This window comes from Aethalodelphis obliquidens, unplaced genomic scaffold, assembly GCF_003676395.1.
Source record: "Aethalodelphis obliquidens isolate GAN/ISIS:26980383/991018 unplaced genomic scaffold, ASM367639v1 scaffold12, whole genome shotgun sequence".
Taxonomy (NCBI): Eukaryota; Metazoa; Chordata; class Mammalia; order Artiodactyla; family Delphinidae; genus Aethalodelphis; species Aethalodelphis obliquidens.
This window is the reverse complement of record NW_020837956.1, coordinates 18149419-18168942: the sequence shown is the minus strand read 5'-3', so window position 1 is coordinate 18168942 and position 19524 is coordinate 18149419. Positions and strand designations below refer to the sequence as shown.

The window sequence follows — 19524 nt, the reverse complement described above, 5'->3', positions numbered from 1 at the left end:
GGCTGCCTAGAGTGTATTAGACAGAATGGAAACCATTCATAGGCAAGCAGGAACAGGATATAAAGATGAAATTACTTTATAGACTTATTTCTCTTGGAGATTAATACTTAGGATTTTTTTCAGTCTAACTTCTTAAGTAATTATTTTAATATTAAATAATTGTAGTTAACACTTATTGAAGGCTTACTCTGTTAGACACTGTACCAATCCTCACTTGAATTCTTGTAAAAACATTATGTGAATAGGTATTTGTTTTTTCCCATTTCACAGAAGCAGGAAATTGAAGTTAATTTGACTAGGGTCTCATGGTTGATGGAGAAGCTGGGCTTAGAATCCAAGTCTGTGGGACAGTAAGGTCTATGCTTTAGATACTTTGCTGAATTATGGTGACAACAAAAAATACAACATCTGAAGTAAATCTTCGTATAACCCAGTAGCGATGAATTGTGCAGCTATATATTTATGAGTGGAGATATTTAAGTGCCTAGTTTATGCTTAACATTGTATATGTGCTGGAGGAATGTGAAAAATGACAGATGATTTTATTTATTTAAAATTTTAATTAATTTATTTTTACATCTTTATTGGAGTATAATTGCTTTACAATGTTGTGTTAGTTTCTGCTGTACAACAAAGTGAATCAGCTGTATGTATACACATATCCCCATATCCCCTCCCTCTTGAGTTCCCTCCCACCCTCCCTATCCCACCCCTCTAGGTCATCAGAAAACATTGAGCTGATCTCCTTGTGCTATGCAGCAGCTTCTCACTACAGATGATTTTAGTTCTCCTTAATTGTGGATGAGATATGTAAGAAGATGTGCTACCATTTGGTTCTAAACTTTCTTTTTCAGGATGGTTAGTTTCATTTTTTATGTAATTGCAGGTTCTTACTTTAAATGATAAATTAATGGAGTAAACTCACTTGAGACTGTAAATAGTTCTTTATCTTATAATGTATAAGTCATGGTTTTGGTGAAAACTATTGAGTATGTTTTCCTTTGCTTACACTCCTGTTTTCTTTCAGTGGGCCACAGTTACATTTCATCTTCCTCATCATGTGTTGAAGTCCATTGCCAGTGCCATTGTGAATGAACTTAAGAAAATAAATCAAAATATTGCTGCCTTACCTGTGGCGTCCTCAGTGATGGACAGATTGTCTTACCTCTTACCTAGTGCACGTCCAGAACTTGGGGTGGGGCCAGGTCGTTCTGTGGACAGGTATGACCTTGCTTATAAAAAGATGTGACAGTGAGATTGAATTGATAAGTTTTTTGATTAACAAAGAATAACTGTAAAATTTGATGGTGATTTAAAAAATTTCAAAATATTTTTGAAAACCACTCAGATTTTTATTTCTCTTAAAATACTGAAGTGAAGTAAACTACTCCTTGACTTGTTAAACAATTTCTTTTGGTGCCTGGAAAGTATTTAAAGGGATTATGAAACTGTATTTTTAAAATTCCATCTTTGTACTTGCTTAGTAAATATTTGAGTCAACTTAAAAATATTATAATTATTAAATATATATGAATTATTTTGCCTTGATGAAATTTTGTGACCTTTGGCATAAATTTTGGTAAGTTAAAAGACTCTGCCAGAATCTGAATAAAAGAGCTATATATTATTTCCTACTTAAAAAATGAACAGTTAAAAAAGCAGTTAGGGATGGGCTTCCCTGGTTGTGCAGTGGTTGAGAGTCCGCCTGCCGATGTAGGGGACACGGGTTCGTGCCCCGGTCCGGGAAGATCCCGCATGCCGCTGAGTGGCTGGACCCATGAGCCATGGCCGCTGAGCCTGCGCGTCCGGAGCCTGTGCTCCGCAACGGGAGAGGCGCCAACAGTGAGAGGCCCGCGTACCGCAAAAAAAAAAAAAAAAGCAGTTAGAGCAATTTTTTGGTTTTTTTTTGTTTGTTTGTTTTTTTCTTTCTTTCTTTCTTTTTTTTTGCCGTACACGGGCCTCTCACTGTTGCGCCCTCTCCCGTTGCGGAGCACAGGTTCCGGACGCGCAGGCTCAGCGGCCATGGCTCACGGCCCTAGCCTCTCCGCGGCATGTGGAATCTTCCCAGACAGGGGCACGAACCCATGTCCCCTGCATCGGCAGGCGGACTCTCAACCACTGTGCCACCAGGGAAGCCCTGTTTTTGTTTTTCTAGGGCAATTTTGAATTAAGCTTGTTATGCTGCCTGCCCTGGATTTGAACAGTATTATAAAAAACCATACCTCAATCATTATTTTCTTCACTAGAGATTTATTGGAGTTCTGCTTTGTGTAAAACTAACTAAAAAGTCAGTAATGCATTCATTGAAAAACTTAAATGATTTGTTTTTGAAATAAAATTTATCAGTACTGAAGTTTAGAAATGCTTTACTGAAATATTAAATTTAGCAGTTTTGATAAGTTCACATTTCCCTTTCCATGTAGCATTTTACATTTTCACTTCTTCATTGAATGTGAATTGTAACTGCCTATGCTGTTTTCTGAAGTACATTTATAAAGAGTACATGCTGATGTAGCAAAAAAATTACTGAATGAGTTAACCTTTAACTTCTGTTATCTTAAGTATTGCTCCCCCCTCCCCCGCCAGCTGCACTGTGCGGCTTGTGGGAATCCCAGTTCTCTGACCAGGGATTGAATCCGGGCCTCCGGCAGCAAAAGCATGGAGTCTCAACCACCGGGCAGCCAGGGAATTCCCGTATAGCTCTTACATTAGTTTGCGATATTTATTAGTTTATCCTTTTGTAAACTGAAACCGCTTAATCAATTGCCCTTTTTTTGTTAAGTGATTTTATTATTGTGTAAATAACTTCTCTTGGTTGTTAACATTTGGGAAGAATTTTTGTATTCCATAGTAATATTGCTATCTCTAACTTTTGGGCAAAATGTGGAGACTTTCATTTTTAATAACTGTCAGATGATATGTGCTGTGGCTATCATTAAAATGTTCTTTGGAATATGTCCGGAGAGGGGGAGAAAAAGGAAGAGTATGTATTTAGAATAAATGTTTCCTATCTGAGAGCCATGCCTACCTTGAGATTATAATTTCAGAGCTATTTTCTTTGCAATCAGTAGGAGAGTATCTGAAGAACTCAGTGCAAGCTGTCATAAATGGTTTATTTTAGAAAATGCATTCATTAGATGGGATTTTCAGTGTTTCTGGAGGTGTTAAAATGTCTCAAAGTATTAATTTTGATATAGCCTGTGGTGTTTATTTCATTAAATATGAATCTAGGAACCTTATGAAAACCTTGATGAACTCTGTTGGAGGTTTGAGTAAGGGTCTACTGGATGCTATTGCTGTTTTGTTTGGTAATATAACTAAATAGACAGGTTTCTGTTTTGAGACTGACACAGGTCTTTGAAGACATCTATACCCTGTAGATGATAAAACTTTTCTAACTCAACAATTTTTTTTTTAATTTTTATTTTTTTAAAATTTTATTTACTTTTGGCTGTGTTGGATCTTTGTTGCTGCGTGAGGGCTTTCTCTAGTTGCAGTGAGCGGGGACTACTCTTCGTTGCATGGGCTTCTCATTGTGGTGGCTTCTCTTTTTGCAGTGCACAGGCTCTAGGTGTGTGGGCTTCAGTAGTTGTAGCACGCGGGCTCAGTAGTTGTGGCACACAGGCCCTAGAGTGCGCGGGCTTCAGTAGTTGCGGCGCATGGGCTCAGTAGTTGCTGTGCACGGGCTCTAGGGTGCATGGGCTTCAGTAGTTGGGGTGCACAGGCTCAGTAGTTGTGGCTCGTGGGCTCTAGAGTGCAGACCCAATAGTTGTGGCGCATGGGCTTAGTTTCTCCACGATATGTGGGATCTTCCCGGACCAGGGATTGGAACTGTGTCCCCTGCATTGGCAGGTAGATTCTTAACCACTGCACCACCAGCAAAGTGCCTGTTTTTCTTTTTTTCAAATCAGAACACAACTATGAGTTAAACCTAAAGCTCTCTAGCAATATTATAGGAAACCATGTACTAATTTAAGGGAAGAATTTAAAGAAAAGTATTTTTCTGGTCTCTTTGTGATGACCTTTACCACTTTCTCTCTCTTTTTAAAAATCAGTTGCCCTTCTGTGTTAGGAAGAGGAAGCTCTGCTTATCAGTCCTTTCTTATTTGAAGCTGTTTGGACTTTTTCTAATTTTGGTAGTCTCCCTTAAAAAGATACTCTAGTATTGTTACAGGTTCACTCTTAGTGAGCTAATGTATTTTAATGAAAACATATGTGAAGATTTCTTTTTTTTTGACAATTCCCTGGAGAGTACAAGTTTCCTGGAAAAGGATTTCTCTGGAGAAAGAACATATAAATTGCTTTCTACTTAAAAAAAAAGAAATTAAACTAGAATATACTTTCTCAATATGGTTGAGATAAAACTACCATTCCTTTGGTTGTAGTTTTATCCATTTTTGCAAAACTTGTCACATGATGAAAGTGTAGGGTTCTCTGCCTCTACATTTTCAGATTTTCTGCTCTCTGATTGCTAATTATGCAACATTGGTTAATTTAATCTCCCCGGGAATTGTTTATCAGTTGTAGCTATCTTATCATGTTTCTTTTTTCCCTACTCTGTTCAAGGGAAGTTCCTAAAACTGATCATTTTTAATTTAAAATACAAATTTGAATTGGTAATTAGACATTCCCAGTTTGTGTTGATAATCCAGTAAACTTTTTTCTTCAGTGGTAGATAGTAGTGTCACTGTAATTTGATGCCTAACTTTGGTTACATAAAGTTTGTTTACTTTTAGATCATTGATGTATAGTGAAGCTAACAGACGGGAGACATTTACCTCATGGCCTCATGTAGGCTATAGATGGGCACAGCCAGATCCCATGGCTCAAGCTGGATTTTATCATCAGGTAAATAAGGCTGTCAGAAATTTCTTCGCAATATGACTTTGTAGCCTTTAGTAAAATTGTCAACATTTTAATACTTTTTCAGTGATTATACTATTTTATGCACCCAGGCTCTGTGCTTGTGTGTATGTATGTAATGTGAGTTTTGTTCTTATACCTTTGATCTTAATACTGACTGGCTGTTTCCTATGTCACATACTGTGTATGAAAGGGGAAAACATTAAAAAAAAAAAAGTAACCAATAACTGAGAATGCTTTATAACTATTTTCTTTCAGATTATATATAAGTATGATATATACAATATGTTTATGTATACAGTTAATCAACAAGCAGGCAGTATTCTCCAGATTTGTGTCTTGAGAAGTGTTCTCTCTGGGTGTGTGTTTATTTTCAGTTTTGACTTATGTATTCATAACAGAGTAGTACATGTTAGGGTAATGCAATAACAGCAATACATTGCAGTTACTCTTGAAATTTTAATTTTATTGGGATTAAAAATTACCTATATATTAGATAACTATGGAAGCAGCATTGTGGGTAGTACAGTGTGACTTGAATACATATGTATTGAAGAATTGATCAAGAAATTATTTAGAAAGAGAAAGAATCAGGGAAAATAGTCATGGTTTTATGTAGGAAAAGAGGAGGGTGTACAGGTAAGGATGAGTGTGACAAAAAGACATGAGAATGGGACATTATAGAAAGCTTTGTGGGGCTAAAGTAGAGGAAGTTAAGAAAAATGAGTTTAGATAGGCATAATAAACCAGTTAAAGGAAACTTCAGCTGAATAATGTAGACTGGCCTACCACTGTTTTGCCATTGCTAAAGAAGCTGAGAAATCTAATAATTACATGTCAATTTACATAAAACATGCGTATTTAATTTTAGAACTAAATTAAACTTTGAATACATTGAAGTTACTGTCATAAAGAATCTTAAGAGTGATTATTCCTTTGTTATCCTGAAGTGTTCTTGAAGTATCTTAAACTAGGATTAAATCAGAAAACCATATATATTTGAAGATTTTATTCAGAGTTTGTCAAATTTCCAGTTAAAGATAGATTTATCTGGGGACTGGCTAATATTAAAATCACTGAATATGTTTTCCTAAGTTAAGGATTGAATGAGGACTATTTTTCCTAATAATTTATCTTCTTCTTATTTGGTGTCATTTCCTAAAACAGTCTGTTAGGTGATACCTTGATATTTTTTCTGTTGAGCTCTTGTTCATTGTATTCCTTTTTTTTTTTTTTTTTTTCCTTTTGGCCGCACCATGCGGCTTGTGGGATCTTAGTTCCCTTACCAGGGATTGAACCCATGCCCCCTGCATTGGAAGCACGGAGTCTTAACCACTGGACCACCAGGGAAGTCCCTGTATTCCATTTTTGCAAAGATCAAATCATAGGTTTTCTAGAATCTTCTACCTGTATTAGGTGCTGATTATTCTCAGTCTTCTAAAAAATATATTTACACCTGTAGACATACTAAGTGCTAAGTAGAGTAAGTATTCAAAAATATTAATATTAGTTTTTAGAGGTATATTTCAGTTCAGATTTAGATTTTATATATGTATAAATGTCATTTTGTCATATGTGTTTTACTTAAAGAATGTTACCTTAATTACGTTCACTAGTTTGCTTTTCCTTTTTACTTGCCCTTTCCTATGTAGTAGTATAGAATTCAGTTTTTAATAATAAACCTGTTAGACAATTTCCTTTCATATACTTAACTATATTTAAAATACTTTAGTAATACAATTAGAAGATGCTAGATCAGAGATTGAGGATGTGTGTGTCCCCATATTTGATTTAGTGGTCATTTGCTGATGAAACATAATTTTTCAAATAAGGCAGCAAATTTATAAACGTTTGGGGATTAAAAGTATATTGTTGAGGCCTAATAGTATAGGCTAATTTTCTTTTCCTCAATATGGAATTTTACCTAAAATTATGAACTTATTTAGAAGAGTTTTTATTAAGCAATTTTAATATTGATAAACCTTTTCTGTCTTCTTTATAAATTTGCAGCCTGCCTCATCTGGAGATGATAGAGCCATGTGTTTTACTTGTAGTGTATGTCTCGTCTGTTGGGAACCTACTGATGAACCTTGGTGAGTCTTGATATTTCTGAATGTAATAGGCTAAGTTCTATAAATGTGCTTCTAAATTTTATTTTTCTGATATCTGTATATTAATATTCTTGCCTTTTGTCATCTATATTTTTGCCTCTGTCCTAAGAGAATGAGGTAATGCTGTCTATGCTGTGTCATATCACTTGGCATACAGGATCTCTAATGTGTAACTTTCCAAGATGTGTACATGGGAGAAGTGCCAAAGAATGGAACTAGACTCTGACTGAAAACTAGAAGGCTATGGTAAAATAAGTTTAAAAAGCATGATTAAATTCAGCAGTTTAGCCTTGTTCTTTTGAGGGCAGGTCATCAATAGAGAATCCACGGAGGAGGGCCTTTATGATTTGCATTTCTAATTTTGAAGTAATTCTAGGGAGTCTGTGGTGGTTTTGAATTCTAGTGCATGAAAGTTTAGAACTTGGTTAAACAATAGAGATCATGTATTGGAACCTCATTTTTAGAAATAACTACTCAGAGGCCCTATTAATAGAAATAGTGGGACTTCCCTGGTGGTATAGTGGTTAAGAATCTGCCTGCCAGTGCAGGGGACGTGGATTCAAGTCCTGGTCCGGGAAGATCCCACATGCTGTGGAGCAACGAAGCCCGTGCTCCACAACTACTGAGCCTGTGCTCTAGAGCCCATGAGCCACAACTGCTGAGCCCACATGCCACAACTACTGAAGCCTCCATGCCTAGAGCCCGTGCTCTGCAACAAGAGAAGCCACCACAGTGAGAAGCCTGCGCAGTGCAATGAAGAGTAGCCCCCGCTCGCCGCAACTAGAGAAAGCCCGCACGCAGCAACGAAGACCCAACGCAGCCAAAAATAAATAAAATGGTAATAATAGCAAATATTTATATAATATGGTTTACCAGGTACCATCCTACACATTTTATATATTTTTAACTCATTTAATTCTCACATTAGCTTTATGAGTTAGGTATTATTATCATCTCCATTTTATAGAAGGGAATTGAGAATATTCTCCAGTTTAATCCATAGTCACTCTATGAGATAAGAATTATTATACCATTTTAAAATAAAAAAAAATAAAATTTGGTGAAGAGCATTTGGCTAGTAAGTCATGGAGCCAGGATTTGGTTTTAAGATATACCACTTATTTTGTACTATAATTAGTTCGAGATCTCTGAATGTTAATCAGCTGATGTGAACTTGCTAAAGCCTATTAGAGTGTGCATGTGGATTCCAGGTTGCAGTGGGAAATACTGAAAATATGAAAAATTGAAATTGCGTCTGCTGACTGAGAGTTGAGTATGAGCAATTTCCAATTTAGGTTAAGGTTCTGTTTGGAATTTAGTCTTTTCCCCATGAAACCATCTTTATATATATAGCAACCATTTTAACACGTATATTTTAGTTTCTTAGGCTGATCCTCAGAAAGTTATTTAACCCACACCTGAAAAATTATACCATAACATTATAGAATGCATCTTTATTCATAAATATTTTTCTGTGGGAAAGTTGATTCAGATTTCCAACTTGGGCTGTTTAAAACCCATCTTTTCTTGATATGGTCAGGAAATCAAGGGTTCTACCTTTTCTTTGCCCCGGGATTCAGGATTCCTCAAACTCTTAAGCAGCTGGTAGAGTCTCTGAGGGCCTAGGGCCAGTGCTCCAAATGGATAGAGGGAATGGGATTGATGGGGGCTAGGGAGCTGAGCCTGTGTACCTTCTGAATCTGAAAGGAGGAATAGAATGAAGATTTTTCATTTTTAGGGGAAGATGGGACTCATATTTTGATGGTGGGAGTTGATAGAGCCACTTTGGAGGGAGATTGAACTTTAAAAAAATAAAATAAAATGAGCCCCTTATTATCTAGCAGTTCCACTTCTAATTTACACTAGAGAATTAATTGCTCTTATATGCAAGGAGGCGCAAAATGGTCATGGTAGTGAAAAACTGGAAAATCTTACATGCCTCTCAGGAGGGGACTACCTAAGTAAAATATATTCATGTAATTGACTATGATCCAACAGTTAAAGGAATGAACAGTTAGCTCTCTATTAATCACGAGTACCTTTTAGATATGTTATTGTATCAAGAAAGCTGTTGTAGGGACTTCCCTGGTGGCGAAGTGGTTAAGAATCCGCCTGCCAGTGCAGGGGACACAGGTTCGAGCCCTGGTCCGGGAAGATCCCACATGCCGCAGAGCAGCTAAGCCCGGGCGCCACAACTACTGAGTCCATGTGCCACAACTACTGAAGCCCGCGCACCTGGAGCCCGTGCTCCGCAGCAAGAGAAGCCACCGCAGTGAGAAGCTATGCACCTTAACAAAGAGCAGCCCCGGCTCGCCACAACTGGAGAAAGCCCACGCACAGCAGCAAAAACCCAATGCAGCCAAAAATTAAATAAATAAATAAATAAATTTATAAAAAGAGCAAAAAAAAAAAGCTGTTGTAGAATGATTCATATAATAATATTGTTTATTTAAAATGAAAAAACCCATATTTTCTGAATGTACATGTATGTGTATAAACTTATAAAAATATTTTAGAAGTATATTGAATTCGTAATAGTGGTTACCTGGAGGTGGGATAGGAGATTACTGGGGTTGGCTATTATAACCGAAGTGGGTCTTTTGCTGTATTTCAGATAGTCATATGTTGTGTAAATAAAATTTTAATTAAAAAGTTAAAACTCAGGTTAAGAGAGAAAGATGGAAAGAGGAAAAATACCCTAAGGTTTGGCTGTGAAGGAATCCAGTTCAGATATCATGTGCCTGCAGATGCCATGTAAAAGCGTTAACGTAAGACACCTTGTGTATTGTAAAGTGTCCAGGATTTATATATGGTTATAGGTAAGTTGTAGGTGCAGTGTAAGAAGAAATATGTATACCCCATGGAATATTTTATAGAGTATAGCTTTCCTTTCTTTGACATGGAAGTATAAAAATGGGTTTTAAAAAAAGCCTCTTTTTTTGGATGGCAGCATTCTTACATTTCAAATAATGCCTTGTAATTACAGCTAGTGAAAGTTTAAAAAAATAAAAAAAAAGAATAACCAAAAAGAAATAAAGTAGTCACAAAGTTGGGCAGATAATTTTTAAGTGTTAAGTTGATCCTGCTTTAAATATTTGAGAAAATTCTTTAAGTCAGTATACCAATCTTGATCTGAGGTCCTAGTATTTTATTCTTATTACACATGTTAGGGTTTTCTAGTAAACTAATTTACCATTTCATTTTGCTCAGTAAGTATTTATGTGAAGGAAATAATGTACAATCTATAGACATTATCCAAGTTTCTTTAAAGTTATTTGTCTGATGGAGTCTGATAGTGAATGTGAAGGGTATATCTGTGTTTTTGATATATGTTATTTTATCCATACTCTAGAGATCTTTCTGCCTTCAGGTCTTTACTAAAAAAGTTTTTTGCAGTATGAATGGCATTTATAGAGTTTTATTGTATGCTCTTTACAGCTGTGGCCACTTATATAGATAGGTGGGTCTGTATCTACGTATGGATTATTTATTTATTTATTTTAAAAACAACTTTATTGAGATAACTTTGACATGTAAAAATTACATACATTTAAGGTGCACAGTCTGGTGTTTTAGTATATATACATATTGTGAAAAGATCACCATAATCAAGTTAATTAACATATCCATCACCTCTAATAGTTACCAGTTTGTGTTTGTGTGTTAAGAATGTTTAATTCAAGATACATCCTCTTCACAAATTTCAAATATACAATATGGTAATGTTATCTTTTGTCACCATGCTGTAGAATACATAGAAAATTTTAAACTGAAACAAAGTAATTATTTATTTAAAGCTGTGGGAAACTAGTGTGAAGAAATATAAGGAGATTAAACAGTTTTATCAGTATATTAATATGATATAAATTTTACTGTATCATTTATCTGTTTCATCTGAGACTGGCTTTGTTTGTAATCAGTTAAAGTGAACAATTGCTGTTAAAGTGAGTAGTTTAACATGTTAGAGTGATCTCAGTAAAATGAAACAATTTGCTATTTAAGTCTTTAATTAAAGAATACTTTAAGTTCAATTAATTGTTTTTTTTTTAAAGAAAAAATATCGTGGAGTTCTCTTTTAGTGTACAGATTTAACGGCTTAGTTGTTCAGTAAACTTTCCCTTCCTTAATTTGTGTAAAGGTCTGAACACGAGAGACATTCCCCAAACTGCCCGTTTGTGAAAGGTGAGCACACACAGAATGTGCCATTGTCAGTCACTCTTGCAACAAGTCCCGCGCAGTTCCCTTGCACGGATGGAACTGACAGAATATCTTGCTTTGGGTCCGGGAGCTGCCCTCACTTTTTAGCTGCTGCAACGAAACGAGGAAAGATCTGTATATGGGATGTTTCCAAACTTATGAAGGTATGTTTTAATTTTGAAGAAACATATTAGTGATTGAGAAAAAATCCGTTGTAAATTTAGGCTTTTCATTTATTTGTTTAGGTGCACTTAAAATTTGAAATTAATGCATATGATCCAGCAATTGTACAACAGCTTATTCTCTCAGGAGAACCAAGCTCAGCAGTTGAATCTAGGAGACCAACTTTGGCATGGCTGGAAGACTCGTCTAGTTGCTCAGATATACCAAAATTGGAAGGAGATAGGTATGTAAATTTGTTTTGATAATATTTATAGAAGTTAAGTGTTTTCTTTTCCTAAATTGTATATTCTCTTAAATCTAATTAAAGAGGCAGAAAACGTTGTTAGTCTCAAGAGATTAGAGACTCAGTGTTTGGTTAGAAATCTGAAATAATTGATTCTTGAAAGAAATTGTCATTCACAAACAACATAGTCTATAAAATATACTTTATTTTCTATCTCAATCTATGCCAATTGGGAATAATCACACCATTGAAAAGTAAAGTCTAAATAATGAAATGAAATCCTTGGATTAGATTTGTAATTTTGCCTTCTTCTAAATCTTTTCATAGAGCAGTTGAATCATTTGGTTCATTTCCCCTTTTTTCATTAGCAGCTAAAATATAGAAGTGGTAATGAATAGTGAAATAACCCATGGCTAGGCAAGGTGATCTAATTATTTAAAACAATAAATGTATCAGTAGTCAGCAGTGAGTTGAGGTACAATAATTAATGCTAAGGAAAGATTCTGGTAGAATTGTTGTGCTGGATTCTATTCTATTCAGCTTTTCTGGAGATTGATGATTTCTGTGGCTGTATTTGACCTATGTGGGGGAAAGAGAGTCAATTAAAATCCCATCTTACCTACTTGTCTCCAAAGAAGCTCTGCAGTTGTAACTCTGAACTGGGTAGGATTATAGAGCAACATTTGCGATACTCCCAATGTAGGCAGAATGAAGGGGTCCATAAGCCACTCAGCTTGTTTTCAGCAATAGCAGCTACCACTTTTTAAGATTCTGACGGTAGCCATGTGAAATGGAGCCTGTGTAACTGATCAGGTGTCCTGGTATACTGAGATCTATCATTTCACTTGCAGGGCTTCTTGTGTTACTGATGTGTGATTGGTGTTACACCACAGTGATTTATCATTTTTATTTCACAGTCTGCTTATTTGGTGGCATGCACTTTCATTAAGAAGTAATATAGGGGCTTCCCTGGTGGCACAGTGGTTGACAGTTCACCTGCCAATGCAGGGGACACGGGTTTGTGCCCTGGTCCGGGAAGATGCCGCAGAGCGGCTGGACCTGTGAGCCATGGCCGCTGAGCCTGCGCGTCCGGAGCCTGTGCTCCGCAACGGGAGAGGCCACAACAGTGAGAGGCCCGCGTACCACACACACACACACAAAAGAAGTAATATAAAACTTTACTAATGGAAATGATTTCATTATTTAAATTAATGGGGAATTCACAACATATAAAATGGGAAGTTTACCTCTGTCTAGTCCCTCTTGCTAATTAGTATGTGGAAATTATTAGTAGGTAAATGAATGTGGTCTGAGTTCTGGAACAGACTGAATTGAAGCTTCATGGTGCTCTCAGTTATTTTAAGTCCCTGTGAGAGCTTGATGGGAAAGCAGTTGGCCCATTGTTGTCTTGAATTTGACCATATTTGCCAGTAAGACTGAAAAGTAAGCATGCGTGATCTCTTTGATTTACTTCGAAATTAGTGGAAAATTATTCATAGAAGATAATGAAACTAGTGTGTCCTGAACACTGACTTTAACTAGAACTTTTGACTCAGTTTTGTAATTTGAGGATTAAAAATTGAGTCAAGGTGTAGTTTTAAGATCACACACATATATACATCTTGGTAAAATGTACATTTTAGGTAAACACTTGTCCAGTATTTCTTGCGGACAGGTATTATCTGAGCTCGTGTGCTAGGGTTGAGATATAAATTGCTCTGCCTGCTTTTTTAAGAGACTTAAAATCTTTCCAGGGTAGAATGACCCTTTTCTCCCAAGATAGTGTGAAATGAGTCATATACAAAGATTACTGTGTGTCGGGGTGGTAGGAGGAAGCTGAAGAGGTGGAGCTTCAAGCCCTTTCTCTCTCCTTCCTTTCCTGCAGAGGTAGCAGGGTTCCTGTTGAATTGGTGGTAGATATAATGAGCCAGACTACCTCTGCCTCTGTGGCACGAGATATAGTATATATAGTATATTTTGTCTTAAAATATGCTTTGCTTCATTAGCTTGAAGAATAATACATTAACTGAAGAAATTAAAGCTTAACCAAGAAGTTTAAAGTAATTAGCAGTATAGCTTGCTTGGCAATTGTTTTTTGTCTATTTCTACTTAGAAGGCAACATTTGTTTTTGTTCTGAATTTATTTAAGGAAGAATATTTGGGACACATTTAATTTTAATGAATTAACATTTTTGTCTGGATGCCTCATTTGTATGTTATGTCTTTCAAATTTGCAAAAATTTCCTGAGTTTAACTTTGAAATTGCTTATAGTGTTGTATATCTTAGTTATATTTCAAAACTAAGGTACACCTGTAGTATTAGCATATATAATCTTAACTAAGCATTTTAAACTTACCATATATATTTTTTTGCATGTTTATTACTTTGGAAAAGGTTTTATATCATGTAAAAGACTTCAGTAAATCTAGTGTCTATTATATAAGTACATTTGACCCTTGAACAACATGGATTAACTGCGTGAATCCAATTGTGTGTGTATTTTTTTTAATAGTGAATACTGCACGATCTGTGGTTGGTTGAATCTGCAGATGCAGAACCACGGATACAGAAGGGCAATTAGTATAAGTTATACACAGATTTTCCACTTAATGGATGGAGTGTTGGTGCACCTAACCCCTGTGTTGTTCAGTGGTCAACTGTAATGCATGTTTATTGTAGAAATATTAGAAAATATATGGAAGTAAATTGAAGAAAAGTAGAGTCCCCATTATCATACCATCCAGTCTTGTTAACGTTTAGGTGTGTATAGTTTTTTTTAAACCCATGTGATTAAAAAAAAAATTTATTGATGCATCATTACCCATCAGAAGATTCACCCTTTAAGTGTACAGTTTAGTGGTTTTACTCATATGATTTTATCACTTAGTAGTATGAGCATTTTTCTGTGAAGAAATAATGTTTTTTTAAATATTATTTTATTTTGAAGAATTTCACAATAAAGCTTGTTTTTTTGTGGGCTAATTAAGGCAATTATCTGGCAACCCTTTGTAACATTCTCTGTAACTTCAAGACAGCTGAATTCCTTCTTTACAATACACTACTACTAGATTTTATCTTTTGTCTCTGTAACTGGGTAATATTTGGCTATTTTTCTTAATGCAAAAGCCCTCAAAACCTATAGTTTCTTCTTGGTTTGGACTTCTTCATTCTGGATAATTCCCAATCATTCATTTTTCCTCTTAGGATTTATTTTTCCAAATATCTTTATTATTTTTTCTGAAACTAGCCAGTTAATATTTGAATGGCTTGAGGCTAATTAGCAGCTCATCTTTTTCACATTCTTTTTTATTTTTAAATTATAGCACAAAATTTGTTTATGGTTAATTATTACCAATTGAAAAGACTGAAACACAGAAATTATGTCAAAAATATCTAAGCAAGTATCTTCCCACCCCAATTTCAGACATTACTTTAAGCATTTCTAAGGGACATTTCCAGGTTACGTTTCATAATAAAATAACATTATAAATGCCTAGGTATTTCAGATGGCAGGTGCAATATATTGTTTCAAAAAGGGAGAATTACTTTTCCTTCTTGTGAAATGCATCTTTTAATTTTTGTAGTTTAGGTTATCAGAATTTTAGAACTGCTGTAAATGTGCTGATTGTTAGTTCATACACTGCCTAATGTCGTGCTAGAGTGGTCTGTAATTATATCTTTTTTCCTGTTTGCTAACAGTGGAGACTGAGGATAACGTTAGATGCAAAGAGAGAGGCTGGCAATTTCTTGGCCACCTGAGTGAAGAGGAAAAAGAGTCTTGTTGTCTTGACTCCTAAGTTATGAGTTTTAGTAGTTTTCCTGCTTTATCAAGGTGGTCTTAACAGCCCCTCCCAAACAAGGAAAAAAAACCAAGAGCAAAACACAAATGAAATGCATATCTGTGTGAAAACACTTACATACACACATATTTATACAGCTATTCTATTTGGTTTTAGGGTAACTTTTCTGAATTCAGTAATAGAATAGTTACTAAACTTTTACTACTGGAAGCTTGTGCTTGATTTTATTAGCTGTTTTTCTCTTTTTTCATTTTATTTACCCAGACTATCCCTAGTCGTACCTATTCATTTGTCGAATTCCCATAGATTCTGTTGTAAATTTTTAGAGATTACCACACTCTATTTCAGGCAAACATTTATTTAATGATTTAAGATGATTCATTATTAGCATTGTTAATCAGTTAGGGTCTCAAACTACTTATATATCATTTAAGCTAGTTGTGTGATGCTTGTTTGAGATGCAAAACAATGGTGGTAACATTGTCCTTTTTTCTTTGCTGTCTCATGTTATGTACACTTTTTTTGAAATGGAAATTAATTTTTAATTTATCTTTTAAGTGATGATTTACTGGAGGATTCAGACAGTGAAGAGCACTCCAGATCAGATTCTGTGACAGGTATGTAAAAAATACTAGATAATCTTTTTTTTATATCCTTGTATTTATATAGTTTTTAGGTAAAGCTAAATACCACTTAATTCTGTATTTCTTAGTGCAAACTCTAAATTTTCATTAATACACAAAGAAATCTCAAATATTATGTATCAGAGATCTTGAATTAGTAGTGTGTTCATAGAGTTTCATACTTAAAATTTAAATAGTACCTATTTGAGCCAAAGGAATTAAAATGAATCTTATTAAATCTTTGTCACATATTTCAGGGACATTAAACTCTTCCAAATGTGTTCAGCTTATTTGTATAGTGTATTGTATTGTTAAATAAAAGTAACATTTAAATTAATAATTATTAATTAATGATTTCTTATTCTCCCCAAAACACAGGTGAATAGAGAATAAATTATAAAGTATAAAATCATAGACATTAAGGCATCAAATAAATGCTGCCTTGTTCATTAACTTATGAAATATTAAGGCAAAAGAGTATGCTTCATATTTTAATGTAGTTATATTATAGGCTAGGCATCTCAGAATTCGAATCCTAACCCTGTCACTTTTTTTTTTTGGCTGTGTTGGGTCTTCGTTGCTGTGCATGGGCTTTCTCTAGTTGCAGTGCGTGGGCTTCTCATTGAGGTGGCTTCTCTTGTTGCGGAGCACGGGCTCTAGGCGCGCGGGCTTCAGTAGTTGTGGCTTGTGGGCTCTAGAGCGCAGGCTCAGTAGTTGTGGCGCACAGGCTTAGTTGCTCCGCGCCACGTGGGATCTTCCTGGACCAGGGCACGAACCCTTGTCCCCTGCCTCGGCAGACGGATTCTTAACCACTGCGCCACCAGGGAAGCCCAACTCTGTCACTTATTATAGTCTGATTGCACTTCCTAATATATAAAATAGTGATATTAACATCTGTTACTTAAAATTTTGGCAATTGATTAAGATAAAAATATGTAAACAGATTACCTGGGAAGTAGCCACTATTTTAAAGAAGTGACCATTATTAAATTCTGGCTATTTTCTAATGTCAAATGTCATGAAATAAGGACATATATGACTTATTAAATCTCTTTAGGGGAGACTTGGTTTTGTATAGTTCAGTTGTTAGAAGTTATGTGTCTAAAGTTAGTATAGAGTAGCAGGTGCTCTCAATTCCAATTTGTTGTAAAATCTTTTTAAAGCCACCAAACAGAACACTGCACTGATTTTTGGGTTAACCCTCATTTGTCTTTTAAGGTAGTTCTTAGCAATGAAAACAATCAAGAAAAATGTAGGAAATGGCCCCAAATAATATACAAATGTGTAATTAGCTCTAGGAAAAATAATTGATTACATTTAAAATATTTAGTCTGATGAAGAGTGCTCTTTTTCCACTTTGTTATCCCTTTGCAAAAGAAAGGGCTACTAGTGCATTTTGAAAAATCTGATGAAGGATAATACATTGGTCACTGGTTATCTGGAGATCTGGTTAGAGCGTGAACTCTTGCAAAATAAGTCTTTGGTCTTGTCAGGTCACTTAAACTCTCTGGGCTTCAGTTTTTCCTTTGTCAAGTGAAGTATTTGAACTAACTGTTCCTTTTTCTGCTCTTAAATTTTTTGATTCTAGCTATTATCCTTTCCTTTGTATGCTGTGACCTAGCTCTTTCCTCTGGGTCTAGGGATCTCAGTAGGTATTTTTGTAATTATAGTACTTATATATTGATCTATTTCCTTATCCCCTTTCTACCTTTATCATTTTCATCTACGCCCGTTTGATCTTTCACACTTCCTTTAGATTCTGTAGTCCTGTTTACTTCACTTCCCGCTTACCGTATATTTTTGTTGACTCTTTTTATGATACCTCATTCAGGGTTGGGAGTGGTGTCCTCATGTAGTATTAAAAGGTAACCATGGTAAGAGAAAAAAATTCTTCCAGTTCAGAATTTTTAATTGCCTCATTTGAGGATTTGTAAGTAGCTCATTGATTTATAGTAAAATATGTATCTTCTAAGCTAATTCTTTTATATTGAGAGACTGTTAGTGAATTTTGGAGCTTGTGATATTAATGGGAGATATATTTTATTCCTGAAGTATCTAAAATAAGTCATAGATGCTATTTCCACACTTAAATTTACTAACTCCAAGTTCTTCCTGTCAAATTGAATGATGTGGTCTGAAAAATTGTAGAATATATTTCTTAATTTCAAAAATGTGAGTGGAGACTAAGAGACTTTTATCTGTTTATTAGTTGAAGGTTATGACTTTTGTAAGTAGATGATGTCAGAGAGAAAAGTTTGCTCTTTGGTTCATATATCAGAATTAAGGGTACATACCTTCTTGTGTAGAAGGAGAAGAATGTTTGGCAAGAGATTGAAGAACAGTTCAAATTGAAATTTGATGGTTTTAGGAAAATGCCTAATGTAAACCTCTGGAAGTTTGGTTGGCAGAACTGTGGGTTGACACTACTACCTAAGTAAGCAGAATAGAGAAGGGTTTCCCAATATGATTATCTGAAGAATATTATACTGCAGGATATTTGTAGGTATGTTCTGTAAAAATTTATTTTGTGGTCCAACAGGTTTGAGAAATTCTGAGACAAGTAAAGATGACAGTTTTCCTTACTGCAGTATTTGACAGTGGTCATGCTTTGTCAATCTTCTGAGGAGAATGTACTGCATATGCTGTTTCCTAGACATCAATTAAATAGTTGGGAAGAAACAGAGTAGTAATGCCACTTGTTATATTTTCTTTTTTAATGGATAATCTCATCTCACATGTCTTTTGAATATTGTCTTAAATGTGTGTTAATATATGTAACTTATGGTCAGTTTACTTTGTTTTAACATGTACATAATAGCTTTTTCTTGGCAATTTCCTACCATAACTAAAAAAAAAAAATCAGTTAAGTAAATTTCAGTTTAGTCCAATAGATAGTTAGCATCCTCAAGATTTATTACAGTGTATTGCATGTTATAAAAATCTCACTCAAAATAATGTTTCAACTTTCAGCCTCATATCTAAATGAGTAAATTTGTAAAGTAAATATATATAAATATTGCATGGCAATATAAAGGCTGCACATGAATATAGTCAAATGAGTGGTTAAACAGCTTCATTAGTACAATTAAATTGTTAAGTTTATAACTAAAGTTTTTTCTGCTTTGCTAGAAATGGATTTAGTTTTAGATGATAATAGTGACATTGTGTGAAATGAGAAGTTTATGCTGAGAAAATGGGAAAGTCTAGATAAAGCTGTCCGTGAGCATTTTGAAGATATTGCATATGAAATCGTTAACAAAAATGGTGTAAACAGAGCTTTCAGTATATCTCAAGTGTTGGATGCTCCATGAATCTCTGTTGCTCATTCCTGTACTTGGGTAACTTTCAAACTTCCATGCAATCACCTTGAGTTATTTTATACTTATTTCCTTACTCTTCTATGCTCTTCTTAATCTAAAATTGTAAAACCAATTCCAGTTTTTTTGGTATTTCCACAAGTTACATAGAGTGACCTTTACATTATTATTGCTAATAATGCTGTTGCCTGATAGTTTGTGCTATT

At 35.0% G+C, this 19524-nt stretch overlaps 1 protein-coding gene across 1 annotated transcript in view; it reads left to right on the top strand.

Moving 5' to 3' along the window:
• BIRC6 (baculoviral IAP repeat containing 6) overlaps positions 1-19524 on the top strand; it is a 236563-nt gene that overhangs the window by 35462 nt on the left and 181577 nt on the right. The window contains 6 exon segments of the mRNA XM_027113430.1: positions 1028-1221; positions 4737-4848; positions 6874-6956; positions 11113-11335; positions 11417-11577; positions 15937-15995. Of these exon segments, the coding sequence (XP_026969231.1) occupies positions 1028-1221; positions 4737-4848; positions 6874-6956; positions 11113-11335; positions 11417-11577; positions 15937-15995 (832 nt within the window).